The sequence below is a fragment of the Pogona vitticeps genome, chromosome 6 (genome assembly GCF_051106095.1).
Source record: "Pogona vitticeps strain Pit_001003342236 chromosome 6, PviZW2.1, whole genome shotgun sequence".
NCBI classification, from domain to species: domain Eukaryota; kingdom Metazoa; phylum Chordata; class Lepidosauria; order Squamata; family Agamidae; genus Pogona; species Pogona vitticeps.
This window is the reverse complement of record NC_135788.1, coordinates 89,584,101-89,601,213: the sequence shown is the minus strand read 5'-3', so window position 1 is coordinate 89,601,213 and position 17,113 is coordinate 89,584,101. Positions and strand designations below refer to the sequence as shown.

The 17,113-nt window shown below is 42.4% G+C and overlaps 1 protein-coding gene across 3 annotated transcripts in view; it reads right to left on the bottom strand.

The window, feature by feature from the left end:
- Positions 1-1,362: 1,362 nt before the first annotated feature.
- Positions 1,363-17,113, bottom strand: part of RUNDC3A (RUN domain containing 3A) — a 28,243-nt gene continuing 12,492 nt past the window's right edge. Inside the window, exons 4-11 of one of the 3 annotated variants that reach the window (XM_020799343.3) lie at positions 16,677-16,762; positions 14,882-14,971; positions 12,164-12,244; positions 10,941-11,106; positions 10,259-10,416; positions 6,671-6,835; positions 5,935-6,041; positions 1,363-2,580 (exon numbers count right to left, since the gene is read on the bottom strand). In XM_020799343.3, coding sequence (XP_020655002.2) covers positions 2,438-2,580; positions 5,935-6,041; positions 6,671-6,835; positions 10,259-10,416; positions 10,941-11,106; positions 12,164-12,244; positions 14,882-14,971; positions 16,677-16,762 — 996 coding nt within the window. In that variant the 3' untranslated portion in view covers positions 1,363-2,437. Of the gene's footprint in view, positions 2,581-5,934; positions 6,042-6,658; positions 6,836-10,258; positions 10,417-10,940; positions 11,107-12,163; positions 12,245-14,881; positions 14,972-16,676; positions 16,763-17,113 lie in introns of all 3 variants that reach the window. The other 2 variants (XM_020799344.3, XR_013537540.1) reach the window with 2 other exon arrangements.

Below are 17,113 nucleotides of genomic sequence, written 5' to 3'. Positions count from 1 at the left end.
TACAGTACATGTGTTCTGACTTCAATACAGTGATAGAAAACCTTCCTAGGCTTACGTTTGTATTGAGGATTTTTCAAAATTTATGAGCATCTGGAATGTTCTGAAAAAAAAATGTTGCCAGCATTACAGACCACTATAGAGAGCAGTTAATGAGGAAGGGTTGCCAGGAAAGGACAGTAGCACGAACTGCTGGATAGCTCAGTGGTTTAGGTATCTGGTTGGGAGTTCGATTCCCCACTGTGTCTCCTTGACAGGGGCTGGACTTGAAGATCCATAGGGTCCCAGCTCTGCAGTTCTAAGATGATGATTACCATCATGATCGATATAGGCGGTTGTGTAAAGGTTATATAGGGAACTGAATATGTGAATAAAATGGGCAAATGGGGACACGTAAATTGGATTCAGCATGAGATTAGGTTCATGTACAGAGGAGGAAACATTGCATATGTTTTTGTAGGGTTTTGTTGATCTTCACACTTATGCTTCACCTTCCTAGATGCTAGAATTTTAGACATCTAAGTAGACAAACCTCAGGGATGGAATTCAAAGAGCTCCTTTAGATATCTGTCCTTGTCTATCCATAGCTGGCCTAATGACTTTTCCTTCCTTTCAGGAGTACAACGCTCCACCATGATATATTAAAATCAACATTGGAAGCTCCCCTTGGTATTAGTTATGGTTTGTAGTTGGACGTGAGAGGCTTTTTTGCCCAAGAAATATAAGTCAAAGGCCACAGCAGATGTTAAAACCTGATTACATTATTAGTCAAATCCCAACTCTGATATTTAAAGCTGGGGTCCCTTATTGGCTAAGGCTGTTATAAATATTTCTAAATTTAGTGTACTTGGTGCAACATAATCCTGATTTCAATGTCAAAGAATCAGATTGAATGAATATAATTTATATAACCAGAAAGCCTGTGCTTCAGATTGTGCCTCAGCCATTGGTTCATTAGGTGGTCTTGGGCAAGCCGCCCTTTGCAACATGATGAGACTAGTTTATAATACAGGGCTCTTGTAGTAAAGTCTATACAAAGAGCTTTCAATATATAAATATGGAATATACTATTTTTGGGTCCAGTTAGTGAAGTTTTGGTTGTAGTTATTGGTAAAGTTCCCTTTCATTCTTTGCACATGCAGTCATTGGTACACAGATGGGGTTGTGTATGTGCATGAAATTGGAGGGGAAGGAATAGAAAGTTATTCATAGCTTGTACTAAATCTTTAACAATATTGTAAAAATGGCAAATATAAGCCGAAACCAAAGATAGGTCTAACTAGGATTGTATGGGAGGGGGAAGCATACCCAAGTTTCTCTGCAGGGAAATGTGTGTCCAAAAAGAAATTCCAAGAGACTCAAGTCTGCCAGCTCCTCAATCTGCTTTAATTGTTTTTCATTAATTTAACAACTTTCCCAACTGCTGGCCTATAACAGTTTTCCAACTGTGGTAAGTGGAGATTTTGTCCTATATTGGAGCATTCTTAGATCTACTTTGCACCTTCAGATTTCTGGCAGAGAAGAATCCCAACTGTGCCATTTTTGCGATATCAAGAGACAGAAGATTTAAATTGGCCCTCCTCCAATTTCCAAGGATCTTCGTGCTTCTGTTCCTAGCACAGAAAGTTCCACCGGGATAGCAACATGCAAGAAAAACTTGTAGGAAGTAGATTCTTTGTGAGACCGGTTGGTTTGAGGAAGACAAAAGCAGCTTCCTGAACATAAAAAAAGCCAAGTCTTTAAATTGATCCCCCCTCTCCCTGTGAAGGGTGGAGAATCTTTGTCCAAAAAAAGGCGCTGCAATTGTATGTGAAGTACGTGGGTGACGGAGAAGATGAGAAACCAACACCTTCCCTCCCCCATAGCACTTCACACCTTTTTCAGACACCCTTCCACCCAGCACAGACATGGTGTTTCTGACCTTTGCTGTTCATTGTGCAAATTTCCACCGTAAGGAATGTGCCATGAATTTCACCCTGCATCATTCTGATCTTTCTCTCCCCCCCCCAAAAAAAACATACCTGACAGAGTTCAAGAGACTTTTTCCTAAGTGTTCCTCTCCAGAAGCAGCTGCCTTTCACAAATCTTAGTCATATATAATATCTATATATATATTACATATATTACACAGCATCATTTTACAAAAGCGCTTTTGGCAGGCGATCCCTCCAGCTTCCAACGTGTGAAGTCCTGACCAGCAAGGAGATTCTTTAACATTTTCCTGATCCCAGTTTAAGGAAGAGTATTTATCAAAATGTTCCGTTGAAGAGGTGGGTGTGCTGCCCTTTTGCATCAGGCTGGATAAAGGGTTCGATTCACCCTCCCCATAATCGTAACTAAGCCAAAAGGACTCAATTCTCAGTTCATTTCTTTTGCCTGCCAGGCAATCTCTGCTTCCCCTCAGGCATCTCATGGTTTTTGGGGATGGCCATCGGATGTCTCAGCTGGGGCTGTGAGCAGGGCTGGGTTCAATGCTGTCGCTCACCAGGCACTCGTTGGATTTTAGGCTGGCTAAAGACTTGCAACTAGGCAAGGAGGCCAAGGACCCGCAGAGGCCCAGCATGGATGGAGTCGGGTCCTTTCCTGCAGAGAAAAGGAAGGAGACATGGGTTTTTAGAGGGATGCCCATTAAAGCTGGGGCCTAATCCTGAAAGTAAGGGCCATGATTTGCACCCATTTTAAATTCTTTCCTCTAGGAGGTCATTAATTTGTGTCAGGGTTCAGCCTTTGATCCCCCTTACATGTTCCTGCATGAAGTCCACTTCCCCAGAGCATGTGTGTGAAATAATACTTTGCTTCTCTCGACTAGTGCCCTCCCCTGAAAGACTGGAGGTAGTGGGTCAGAAAGTACATCTTGTACGGAGACTTGAGGATCTATAGAATGGGTGGCTGCCACTCTTATGGGTGAGAACAGGGATTGGCAGAATATAGTTAGGGCTCTCTGGGTAGACCTTTAGGTATATTGCGGTAGCCATGCAAGGGTGCCTTGACTTTCAAATGTGCAGTAACATTTGAAATACAGCTTTTTCCAACCTAAATTATACTGCAGAAGTGAAAAGGGCTTGGGGTAACCTGGGGTGGATTTTCATGTGAAAGCACTGCAAGCTCAGTTCTGCTATGGAAAATGAACTCCTGGACTCAGCTTGTTTGGCCATAAGGATATCTATTTTAATTCTTAGGGCAGCATCCTGTTAGGAAACACAGCACGTAACTGTTTTGCAGATGTAGCACTGTGCAATCTCTGGTGTACAGTTATAAAGCCAGAGATTACCCCCATTCACCCCAACCAGGCTTCTGCATGCAGAAGGGAGCAGTGAATGCACCCTTTCATAAATGCCAGGAAAGGAGTAACTGCCCATTTGAAAGTAGTACATTTGATGTACTACATGTGGCAGAGACAGGATCTTTCAGCTAAGTGGTTTGTCTTTTGCACATCTCTGGCTAGCTGCTGCTCTGGCTCTAGTAAAATATAAAGTAGGTCTCATAAGACTGAAATCTGCTGCTGGGCATTAGAATATAAAATCAACTATTGAAAAGCAGTGAGAGAGAATGTTTGGACAGGAGTGTGCTAGTTAAATTTCAAAGTTAGAGGCATACTTCATTTATTTAAAATTTTATATATATAAATAAATTAAATAAATAAATAAATAAATAAATAGAGAACTGTGTGCCTGCCCACCTCCTGTGCTTCTGCAGGAATAAGTGTTCAAGACATGCCTTCTGACTGCAGGAAGCCCAGGCCAGTTCACAAAAATGACATATGCAATGGCTCCACATGACAGGAGCATTCTCGTTCATCTTGGCATTATTTATTGTTAAATAGGAATACCCACCACTTTTCTGACTGGCAAGCAGGACAAGACAATTAAAAATGAAGTTTTAAAACAACCCAAGCATTAGAGGTCATTGAATCTTCCAGTCATAACCCAATGTAAACTGGGCAGAATTATCTGCCACTAAGAGAGGACTGACTGGGGTGAAGCAGGCCCAGAACAGCATGTAGAAAGGCAACTGGCAACTCCTGAGGATTGGAAATTTCTCTGTATCCCTGAATCGAAAGCCACCGAGGCTTGCAGGAAGTAAGCAATGCAGGCAGTCATGCCACAACGTACAGCATGTGTTATCCTGAAATGGTTGTTGTGGTTTTTTCGGGCTCTTTGGCTGTGTTCTGAAGGTGGTTTTTCCTAACGTTTCGCCAGTCTCTGTGGCCGGCATCTTCAGAGGACAGCAAACTATCCACCTTCAGAACACGGCCAAGAAGCCCGAAAAACCCACAACAACCATTAGATCCCGGCCGTGAAAGCCTTCGCGAATACATTATCCTGAAATCTTCACTTTCAGAAGCTGTTAAATATTGGGATTTTTTTATTTCTTGCACTACACTTAACAGTCACCTCACAGCACACTAAGATGCCTCAGGACAGAGTCTGCGAAAAAATCATGATTCTGTAGTGTCACAGAAGGGGTTTAATTAATATCACAGTTTTAACCCAGAATCTCATTTTAGTGCTGTGGCTTTTTCTGGAAGATATGAAGCAGTAGGACAAAGGGGCTGCCTCTCCCCGCAACATGGCTCGAACAGGGGGAAAGATTTATAGGACAAAAATGAGTTTTGAAAAAATCATTATGTTAATTTTGTTTTTTGGGGGGGGGTGAGAGGGAGATTGCATCAAGCTATATAGGGTATCTTCAAAAGCATGTTAATATTGATATGATTTTTACTCATTAATATTTTAAGTACTGTATTGCTCTGCTTCCAGCAATAAATGAATGCATTTAAATATTCTTCATAATCAGAGGTAGAAGTACCCATAAACCTCCAACAGAAAGGTAGCTTTGTACATAGTCATTCATTCCCTAGTTACTTTAAAAGAGACATGAGCAATATAACAAAACAAAACATTTAAAAACAAAAGTTGTGCCTTTAAGACTAATAAATGTATTTCAACGCAAGCTTTACAGCCAGCTGCCTGGAGTCCCTGAACTGAAAGAATAGTAGGATATCAATAAAATAAATAATATATAAATAATCTGCTGTCTCTGGGATTTATTCCACAGCAGAAAGTCTGTTACTTTTTAAGATGCTGTTTGTTTTTCATACTAACATGGTTATCTTTTTAAAAACTTAGCAGATTACTATAGTATTTATCCTTGAACATATAGTCTGAGCTAGAACTTCCTAAGCCTCTCACCTCAGTTTCCTACATGGATGAAGAGATCACAGTAATCAATTTCCTATCACATTCATCACCACCATGGGACATTAACACAGTTGAAAAGTACTGGCTTCCAACTTCCTAAGGATAATGTAGTTTGAGAAACACTTTCAGATGTTTGCATTTGGAGCAAAGCCAATTTTTCAAGTGGAGAATTAAGCTGAGATAGTGAAGAGGAGCCATGTTTCTATCTCTAGAAATTTCCAACAGGATAATTTTTTTTTGTAAGCTTCTGCGGACTTCTCAATGACTTTCAGTTCAAAGAAGTACATTTGAAAGTGGTTTAAGAAATGAGTGAATCTTCTGTTGGAGATGCATGTATCCCTCTGCAGTGTGGAGATAGCTTTCCCCAACCTGACAGTTTTAAGATATGTTGGACTTCCTCCTACTCCCTGCTAGCAGTTCTATGATGGAATCTGTCGTCCATCTGGAAAACAAATGCTGAAGGAAATTTTAAAGTGACAGAAAGCATTTTTGAAAGAGCCACTAAGTGTCATAGGTAGAAATCCATCTGCCACTTTCTGTACAGCCTGCTGTTTATTTCAAAATTGTAATTTAATTGACAAATTTCCAACAGTAATTCTATAAACTGAATGATAAACAACAAATTATTCTCATTTCAACACCCAAGAGTTGTGTTAGCACTGCTTAAGCTTTGTGCTGCTTGTTTTCTGAAACAAAGCACTGATTTCCCTTACAAGCGGCTATGAAATTATTTTACCCAGTGGCCCCCAGGGCTCTCCTTCATGCTTTCCTTCGCCCATCCTTTGGGAATCCGAACTTAGGCTGATTTCTGCTGACAGCTGGTCTGTACTCATGAAGCTGTGCCTGGCATGAAGAAAGGAAACAACTTCACTTACATCTTTTTCTCAGAATTGAAAACATGTTCACAGTCATCGTAGGCTAGATTATTGAATGGTCTATATCTGCACAGTCCCAGAGCACCCCTAGAAGAAGGGAATGGTAAATCACTTCTGAGTATTCTGTACCTGGAAAACCCTGGAAAGTCAGTCAAAATTGACCAAACGGCACACAATTAGTATTATTATATAAATTCTGATAAAAAGGGCTGTTTCCTCTTCGTGGTCAAATAAGACAGCTTTACTGGTGACTGAAGTGGAGCTTGTTAAAAATGTTCCTTAAAAATCAAAAGACCCCCTATATTTTGTTTTCTGAAATGATCACCCACCCCTTCTGTGGATCAAAAATGACTACAGTACTGAGGATATATGCTTTTGGTCTTTAAAAACGATTGAGGGCCTACTTCTCTCTGGCTACAAGTGCAGAAATGGTAATGAACCTGAGTGGATTTGCTGTGGACTTCTTTGGGTTATTTTATTGTACTTTAGGATGAAAAAAAGGAGAGGATCCTTCCCAGCTCTCTAGGCAGCTTTAAGATGGGCATTTTAAACAGACCCACACACTGTACGTACCTACTCTCTCACCTTCTCTCTTACCTTCTGTACATTTTGGCTTGTGGGCGACCTTGATTACTATTCAGCATACCCAGCGAGGGCCACTGGTTCACCAAAGGTGCTGCCATTTCCTTGGAGAGTTGAGTCAACTGGTTGTTGTCCGAGGGGATGAGGCCCGTCCTGGGGGCAGAGCGGGAGGAGGGAAGTCTGGTCAAGCAGGAGGGAATGCAACCTGTCAGCTCAAGGAAAGGGAACCAGATAAAATCCTCATGTGCCCATCCTCCAACTTAATCCAGTTTCTAAGGGTGGCAAAACGTAATACTTCAGAACACAGAGCAGGGTGATGGTGCTCTGATTCCAGTCCTTTAATATGTACCTTCTTCTGTCTCCTTGAGGTCATTGATGGGTATCCTTGGGACGTTTAAAAGAATGAATGCTCAAATATGTTTTCACTTAAGAGGTGCCATATTGAATCACATACTGTCTTGTCTAATTCTTGTTAGAAATAATGCTAGTACTGGGTGAGGTATTAGAAATGTGCCAGTAAATGAAATGGAGCCTAAGCAACCATTTTGCCTTTAAAGGCCGCAAAGGAATGACAGTAGTTCAGAGCGTCGTATTCGTATCCCTGGGGAATACGAATATGAAGCACGGCACCACAGGTGTCGCAAAGGTCTGTTCCCTCCTCCCAGAACCAGCCTGCTCTACTCACTGGGCTCCGTATGGTGTGCGCATCCATCATCGGTGACACTGTGCCAATTGTGGAAGTAGCCTGGCCTGCACTTCCCCGCCTTCCCACACAGCCAAAGGCTGTATAGCTGAGCAGGGAGACTCCTCATCCCACCTCCTTGCCGGAGTGGCTGGCTGCACAGGGAGGCAGGGAAGTGCTGGCTGGGCTACGTCCATAATGGGTGCAATGTCGCTGATGACAGACATGTGGACGTACAGAGCCCGGTGAGTGGACTGGGCTGGTTCTGATGGAAGGGAATGGTGGGCCTCTGTGGTACCTGTGGTGCCACACATCATATTTATATCCCCAGGGATATGAATACGAAGCTCTCCTCTCTAGTTTGGAGGTGGCATGTCAGGTGTGGGCTATGGATAACTTGACCCTCTGGCAGGCAGGGCCTTTCTTACTATGTCCTTCCTGCACTGACATTATAAAAATGGACCTTACTGGCACACTCCAACATCCACTTAACCTTCCTTCCCTAAGCAGGTGAGTATTGGGGAAGATGCACATTGCCATTGGTCCGATCCTTCTGTTCCCTTCTCCACTCTGTGCCTCTGTGCCATTCAGCTGATTGGTACTGGAGAGATGTGGGTGATAGGATTGCTGCGATTCGATTGTGTGCGTACTGTACATCCAGCTGCCCAGGCACTTAGAATAGCTGAAGAGATCATGTTGTATGTTCTTCATTGATATCCATCACCAGTTAGGTAAGAGGAGGAAGGAAGCCACACAGAAATCAGCTGAGGGCTGCTTGGAACATATACGTTTGACCATATGTCACAGATGGGAACCTCTAGCTCTCAGGTTTTTTTCCTGGTCTACAGTTCCTGTTGGGCCTATCCAACATGGTGAATTGTCAGGCACTGTGGGAGCTGTAGTTCCAAAATCTGAAGTGAAACAGGTTCCTCACCTATATGTGGTCTGCCTTCTTTCCGCTTACTCACATTATAGACTGACTTTCTTCTAATTGTTGGTGGATGTCACTGCCCATGGTTCTGAAAACAAATTCAAGCTCCAATTTCTTGAAGAAAAAAACATCCTTGGGCGTCTGGTTCAGGAGAGATTGGTTCAGTGGGGAAGCAGTTGAAAGGGGAGCGGTGTGCAACCTTCAAAAATTTCCAGGGCCTGAAATCCAAAACTGCAGCTACAAAAATAATGGATTTCTGGGAATATTAAATCTAAATGGGAGAAATATTTCCTCATCTGACCTAGCTGTTGCTGGTTTTGATATTGAAAGATCAGTCTGCCATTTCAGAGTGATTATTGGTTCTTCCAGACACTTGATCCTTTTCACATTTATTGTGAAATAGGAATAATTTCTCCCACTTCAAACCCTCCCAGTTTTTTCTAACACTTCATTTTTCCCCCTTTTCTCTACTTAAAAAAAAATTCATAACGGAGGGAAAGATGGTAGGGAAGAAACAACCTGTGTCACATTCAGAGCATGACAGCATTAACCAAAAATAATAAAATAATAAATAAATAAATAAGTAAATCACATTTTTCAAAGTTATATAAAACTTGAAATTTAGGAGGTAGGCCATATAATCAAAGGTCCTAAACTCTAGTTAAGTTAGCTTTTGCAAAAATCTGCCACTAGAAAGATGGAATATTCCCACAATGTATCTCCCTTAGCAGTAGCAACCCCCTGCCTGGATGTAACCCCCCCCCAATGTTTTAATCATATTTCTCCATATTATGTATTTAGTTATACTCTGGAAAGGAGGAGTATATGTTTCCTTCCCCTGACAACACTTTTGGCAGTAAGTCCTAAATAAAATAAAATGGAGTTTTGAGTTTTTAGCCTTATAACCGTAACCCCAAGAAGCAAATATATAATATAAAAGTCAAGATATGAGAGAGAGAGAGAGAGAGAGAGAGAGAGTAGGGTTCACCCGATCAGCAGCATCCCCTTCCCTAATATTTCACAGGCAAACTCTGACAGTAGAAAGCATGTCCTTATGCTGTCAGAGGACTGGGTCCCTGTGCAGTCATAGATATCAGGCAGGCAAGAGTTTGGTGACCACTTTGTTCCAACTTTGGGCTAACAGGGCTGGTGGAACGTTACGTCATGATGCTGGTGTTCTAATCCCTGCCGTGTCCCAAAGCTTCTGATGGACTCAATGTCCCCATGATAAAAAGCCAGGAGAAAGCATAGGGAATGGGGCACTTTGACTCATTTTCTCCTTTGAAGGAACACATGCAACCCTCCTCCGTTGAGCCAGGGAGCAGCAGCTGGCAATGAAGGGAGACGCGTGCTCAGGTTTTAAGGCCACCTTGTACACAAAAGCCAAATATTCTTCTCCTACAGCACTGCTTGCCCTGAGATCTGTCTCCCTGATGGGCTCCTGGAAAAAACACAGCAGTTCTCCAATACTTCCTCAGAAGCCCTGAGACCCGGCAATCCTAATTGGTGGAGGGATTTGATAACAAATATGATAGGCACACACATATACAAAATAAATAGGAGAAAGAACAGGCTTTTGGGGGCACAGTTATGAGAAACCCTAGAACTGGGACACAGAATCTTTCCCCCCATCATGGCCTACATGTCTGTGCTGAGCATAACTAATGCTAAAAGCAAATGGCTTTCCTTTCTGCATGCTGTTCTAGTTCTGTCTCCTCCTCCTTGCCCAGCAGGCGGCTGAGAAGAGGAAGAAAGGGACCTTCTCAGAGGTCTGCACTGATCAGTTTCAGGGAGGGTTTGAAACAAGGGCAAGGAACAAAAGCTGTCCACTCATGTCCTAGAAGGGGTTCAAAGAGACCCCCTTCCCAATGAGCAGAAGAAAATGGTCAACCAAATGGGTCTAAGGGCCCCCTCTATGGTGGCTAGAAGAGAAGTGGGTCTGGACCTCCAGGTGTGGGGGCAGGAGAGCATAAGGGTTTATCCTACTTACAACTGTTCTTGTAGTTCCAGGATGACCCCCTCCAGCTCCCGTTTCTCTAACTGATTCTGCACTTTCACCTCCTCAAGTCTCAATTGCAGGCGTTTGTTCTCTGCCTCCAGGTCTTTCAGCTGGGACTCTCTCAGCCGAACTAGCTCCTCCAGGTAGCCCTGTGAGGTGGGAGAGAAACAGATTGGTGTGATGGGGGCGGGGGCGGCGGCGACAAAGGAACTCCATGCAGGAAACTATCCTGTAGAAGAGGGATTGGCAGCTTTTGTAGGGCCAAGGGCTCGTTTTCTACCTGAGAGCCTCTGAGGGTGCAAGGACTGCCAACATTGCCCCTCCCTAATCCCCAGGGAAAAAAATTAAACCAAATGAATGAATAGCATTCCAGTTCCGGCAAGTGGGAATATTTAAACAGAGCTGAGATAGTTTGACAGGCTAGAACTGAGGAGCCCCGGGTCTGAATTTTTAGCCATGCTGGGCCTCCTCCAGATCTGCAGAGGAGAAAATTTCCCTAGGATACCACCAAGTGAGGAAATGGCGAGATTCCATTTCTATGCTTGCTTTGATTCTGTTAATTACCAGTGCACCCAGCTGATAATGTAAGCGTGCTTAAAGACCTGCATATTTAATGTCCCGTGTAATTTGAGACCTACAAGCCGCGCAGGCGTTGTGCCTGAGGTTCCGGTACCTTCTGCGCGTATACAATACGAAACTTCTGCTCCATCTTGCGCCACTTGTTGCGCCAGCTCTCTTCAGCAGTCACTAAGGGCAAATAAGGGTGATCCGGGGAACTGTCCTCACTTGTGCTGCTCTCCAAACTCCTCCGGTCCTCCTCATCGCTCAAGTAGTCATAGCTGCTTGCAGAGATAGTAATGTTAACTGCGGCAAAGTGACTGAGGTGTGGGAGTATATTTGCTCCCTAGTATTACTTTACATTTGTATAACACATGACCAATTTGCATAAAGAATTACAATAGGACTCCCATATCCATAGGGAATTGTTTCCAACCCCCCTCCTCGTGGATGCTAATAAACATGGATTACAATGAATGCTATTTTAATAGTGAATACTATAGGTAGCATGGTCTCTGGCTCTCTCTAGTGGCCAGTTCTGGTAACTTCGCCTTTATAAATACATATTTGTAGGATTTTTCTTTTAATATTTTCAGATCCTGGATAAGTGAATTAGCGGATACTGATGCCACGGATAAGGGAGTCCTTCTATACTAGTACTTTGATATTCCTCATCAGAAAGAAGACATTTTTAGCTCTCCAAGTAAAAAGCGCCTTTAAGGCTTGACCTACATGTACAGTTTGCTGCGTTCAAACTCTGCTATGTGATTTTGTTGTAACACTTCAAACTAGTGTATGGTAATACCAGTTTTGAATACTTCCCTCCCCCAATCTGTTCATAGGACAAATATTAGCATATCATTTATGAATTATTTTGCTATTTGCAGGAATGTTTTGTTTTCTCGTATGTGGGGAAACATTCAAAAGTGGTATCTGCACAAACTCACTTGAAATGTTAAAAGCTAGAGTTCATTCTACCATGTGAGGATTCTACTACTTCATCCTTACTACATTCTTCTGTATGTAGAGACCCAGTCTCAGTTTGGAACATGCAATTTTTATTGCAATTCTCAGAGGACAGAAAAGAAAGCATAATTAAAATTATTGTACATTATCTAGCCAATATAAATTTGTTCTTAAATCACAGACACATAATCCTGATTGTTATGTTTTAGATATAAATACAGGCATGGGCAAACAAAAACTGAGATCTACCCTAATTTTGAATATTAATACAGAAGAAACTGCCTTGGCTACTTCAAGTGTCTTCTAACATAGCTTTCCCAGCCCTGAACTTCGCTCACCCAAAAATATATCCACAAGTCCAGTAGCCATTACCTCTGTGTAAACTTTAGGTAAGGAGTATAATCAATCACCACTGGAGTTTTGCCATCCATGATCTCCCCTTTCAAGCAGAAACTGCAGAATATAAAAAGGGCAGGAAGCAATGCAAGATTATCCAGAGATGCCTCAAGAGTGTTGTCTTTCGGGAAGACAAATGGTTGTGGATATAATTATTGATCCGTAAGAGGGCACCAATATATTGTGCTGACAACAGGATTCAGCATTCTATAAGCCAACTTCATAAGCTATTCACACTTGTTGAAAAATAGCCCTGACAATTGCTTTGTGTTTGGGTGAGAAGTGGTTAACTGATGAAAAAAGGAGTCAGCTTCTGGGATTTTCTCTTATGTGGTGTCACTTTGTGAATGGTAGTGAGCAGAAGAAGGTATCTGGTAGACCATCTTGACTTCTGCCATTGATGTTGTCAATATTCAGGCTGCCCTTTGCTGTGTAAAGCTTGGCATCCTTTTTCCTGCTAACAATGTGGGCACTATATTGTGCAGCAATGTTGGGCCATTTCCTGGCTTTTTGAATTGTAGGCACAGAAGCACAATATCTCACATTCATAAACCAAAGGTTTTTTTAAAGAATTGAATTATAATTCTACCGTTGCACATTACCTCTGCTCCACCATTACAGTCTGCAGGAGGGAAAGGTGAGTGGGAGCATTGAAGGCATCAGAAACAATGGAGGTCCTACTCATCGACAGCACACTAACCAAGGCACTGATTAGTTGTTAAAACACTTGAGTAAAATGTCCTGACATCCAACCAAAACAAAGGCCACGTAGATGCAACTGTATTAGCCCAATTCATCCTCTATTGTCTTGATCCCCCTTTCCATCTTGTTTCTTGTTTGTAAAGTTTATTATAGCCACTGGCCATTAAAGCCATGAACATATACATATACAGTACATTAAAATGCACAATAAAATGATATAACAATGGTGAAATTGTACACCTAATAAGCTACGATTTCCATTTTTTGTTTCTCATGTTCGTGTTTCTCATGGGTGTGGAACCCAAGCCTCGGGTCAAGAAGTGCTGATAGGAGTGCCGTCCCGCCCCAAGGTGAATGTAGGCACTCAGACTGCTCCACGTCCCTTCCCTCCCAAGTTGATATATCAAGCTGTCAACACCACCGACTTGGAAAAGGGAGTGAAAGGGTTATCTGTGGTGACCCAGACTACACTGGTTTTGGCGGGAAAGGAGGAGGGGGGAAGGGGAGTAGCGGAAGCAGGAACAGGGGAGATTGAGGGTACTCGGAACATTATCCCGGGTGGATGGGAAATGGTGTGGCTGCAGGACCCATGGACTGGGAAGTGGGAGCAGGTTTGAGTACTGAAGCAAGAGGCTGACAACCGGAGAAGGAAGGGACTTCCCCAGCGCCCGTCCTAATGGGGAGAGACCAAGACCCGTGAGTGGAGGCGCAAGCTGAGGGAAGAGAAAGAGGCAGTGGAAAGAGAACGTGAGGCAAAAAGGGCATGGCATATGGAGGAGTTGAGAAAGATGGGGTGCTTCCTGGGCCCTGGGACACCCGGTTTGGTGAAGGATCCATGTTCTGGGGATGGAGTGGGGATGAGGAGACCACCCCTCTATTGATCCCAGATCCCGGAGACATCGCGCCTCAAGAACCCATAGGGGTTCTGGCTGGTCCATGGGCTCCGAAGTCAACTAACCCGTTTGAGAAAGAAGACTGGTTACCCCTGTCTGAGCCATTGCTCCCTCAGGAGAAGTTCATCCCCAATTTATTGGATGTTTCTGTACCCATGCCACCTTTAATAAATGAAGACGAGTTTGTTGGTTTAAAAACGCCTCATGGTTTGTTTGGAACGGGGGAGGTTAGGACTGGTGGACCCTCACAATGGGTTTTTAGTAATGGGACCTTTTATTTATAAATAGAATTCTGATCAGCATTTGAAGTTATGGGAAAGTATCAGCTTTTAAAAAACTTTTTGGTGTGAGTCCTACTTTTTAATATTTTTGTCCCCGTGATATTTTCATCTTCAGGTTTCAAAAGTTTTACCTACAGTTGTTATTGTGAGAAAAGCTGGACTTTTTTCATTGAAAAGTGAAATCTAGAACACCAAGAACCGAATGTTTATCTGGAAAACTTAATCTCTCCTATTCTTTGGTCACCGGTCCTATTTTTCTCTATATGTGACGGAGATTGTGGGGAAAGGATGCTTCTGAAAACAGACTATCAGTATTGCTTCCACTAGAGGTAAAAATTACTTGGGATGCAAAACAGGAATCACTAAAGTAATAACAAACTCTTTTCAAATGAAGGAAGAAATAAATTGATTATGTTGTATATAATTACCTAAACAATTTGTCTTAAACTGGGAAAGGATTCAGTAGCATTTCTGTTAAGCTTTTTAAAAAAATCTGTGCTCTGTTCAAGAAACAATTCCTGTTCTCAGAACAACTAAAGCAGGCAAAGCAGAAAATAATATTTATTAGATGTTAAATACTTATAATATTCATCAGGAATGGAGGAGGTGAAATTCTCAGGAGGCTATTGGACTGTAACTCATCCCTGGTGGGAGCAACACCCAACATCTGGAGAACAGCACTTTCTACGTCCCTGATGTATACAAAGCAAATTTTAAAAGAAGTATATAAATGCACAGGTTTTCAAAATACAGATTTCGTGTGTCTTCAAATAGTGGCACCAGGAAAGAGCATTAGGAAGAATAAGGTATGAAGATACCTGAAGTCTATGGCACTGAGTCCAATCAGCATCCCTGTGAGGACAGTGGATTCCTCTCGCAGCATGATTGCCCCATCGTCATAAAATCTCCTGGAGGAGAAGAGATAATCTTTTGATTAAATCGATGGAAGAAGAGGGAAAGATATTTTTGACACAACTTTTGTCATGTTGCTGTGATGCCCAATAAACGACTGGGACTCACCTACTGATAGAGGTAGTGAAATGATCAGAGTATCCCTCAATAAAATAGAACTTTGACATTCAGCACAAAGCTTTGGAGTTTAGCAAAGTTTCTTTCTTGGAACACAGCTTTTGGGACTATAGCACTGTGCAGCTATAATCCAAAAAAATAACTTTTGTAAGCTTTGATAGTTCAGTATGATTCAGTTACTAGAAACAACAGCAACACAGAACACCTATGGCCCCCTCTCAAAATGGAAGAACTGAAGTGTCTATGTGAATGGTAAAGGTAATTCCATGTTGCCTCAAAGCTGATATTTGGCACAGATAACCAGACCAAGGCTAGCATCAAAGGTCAGTAATAGAAGTATAGAGATTCGTGTTTTGGACTACCACTCACAGAATTCCCCAGGCAGCATAGCTATAGAGATGATAATGTAGAGCAGTAGATTCTACTGCCTGATCAGACAGCAATACTCCAACAGGTAACCAAGCCAGGTGGTTGTAACGATGAAGCATTCCTATTCAGGGTGCTTTGTTCAATGGCCCTATGAATTCTGGGATCTGATACCAAACATAATGACTGTGGACTACTAAATGATCTCCAAACTGGTACTCAAATGACACGTTTCCAGGCCTCTATTAGAAACATACAAGAAACATGGCCTCAAATTGTTAGGGTAATTCTCTGCCACTAAAAAAAAGTGAGGGGCAATACGAATAATTACATACCACCTGCTAAAGCAAACTGGCCAAAATCCTGTTTCTAGTTGTAACTTTCAGTTCATTCCTCTCTTGTAAACAAAGCACCCCTCACTGCAATTCTTGGAAGCATAGGCACTGAGTGCGCATGTGCATACACACATACACACGAGCTCTGTTGCTAAAAGAACATTCATTTAATTTGTGAGTGGGCAGTTGTGTTAGTCCATTACTGTGGGAAAAAAATAAGTGCCCTGTGCCATATTCACTGTTAACTAGTTTATTGTGGGATTGTATAAATTTTCCTGTGACACAGGGGGTTTTGTCTGACATAGTTGCATCCCAAGAGCAGACTAAAACATTTGGTTAGTGAAGTGAAGGATGAGATAACACCTCAGTCTTTCCTCAGTTCCACTCACAGAAGCTAACCAAATTGGCAACAGAATATTATTTCAGTGCTGAAGGGAACAGAGTAACATATGGAGCTTGAAAAGGCAGTTCCTGTGGCATAAACAGTTCTGTTCTCCAAAACCCACCCTTGCTACCCTCCCTTCTATTTGCCATCTGAAATGACTGTCCCATTTTACCAAATGATCAGACCAGTCATAGGTGCATCTGATGACATGGTCTCCTTCATAAGCAACAAAGTCTATAGTATATTACAGTGAATGTATTAGTCTTCTTTTGCTATTAGTATATGTAAGAATGTTCGTGAGAGTTCTTAGATTTGTATTTTTGTTCTGAAAAACAAAGGGGATGGATTCTGTTTCAAAGTTTGCTTCAATACACAATTTGTAGTGTTTCCAGAAATTGGCACATATGGTTTGGCCAGAGTCAAAGAGAAGGAATATCAAGGAAAACAACATGCTGTAGCAATTATTCACTGTTTGATACAGGTTCCAGAGACTCCCACCTGGTTGTTCTGGTGTCACGCAGTGCTGTGGCTATGTACTCAGACATGCGCTTTTCCATCAGTGCTACACGGATCCAAGCCCGGCCCTAAAAGAGAACGTGAATTAGAATAGGCAGAATGATCATTTGAGGCCCTGCAACCAGTGAGAGTTTACTAGCAACAGCAATTTCCTTCCCCCCCCCCTTAATCAGGCCAACAATGCCTTCATCAAAAGGTCTTCGTTGTACATCGAGAAAGCCCTGAGAAAGCCAGTCCTGTCATAGCAGTAATTAATTTTAACCAGCGATACATCCTATAAGGCAGCGGTCCCCAACCTTGGGCCTCCAGATGTTCTTGGACTACAAATCCCAGAAGCCTTCACCACCACCTCTGCTGGCCAGGATTTCTGGGAGTTGAAGTCCAAGAACATCTGGAGGCCCAAGGTTGGGGACCACCAC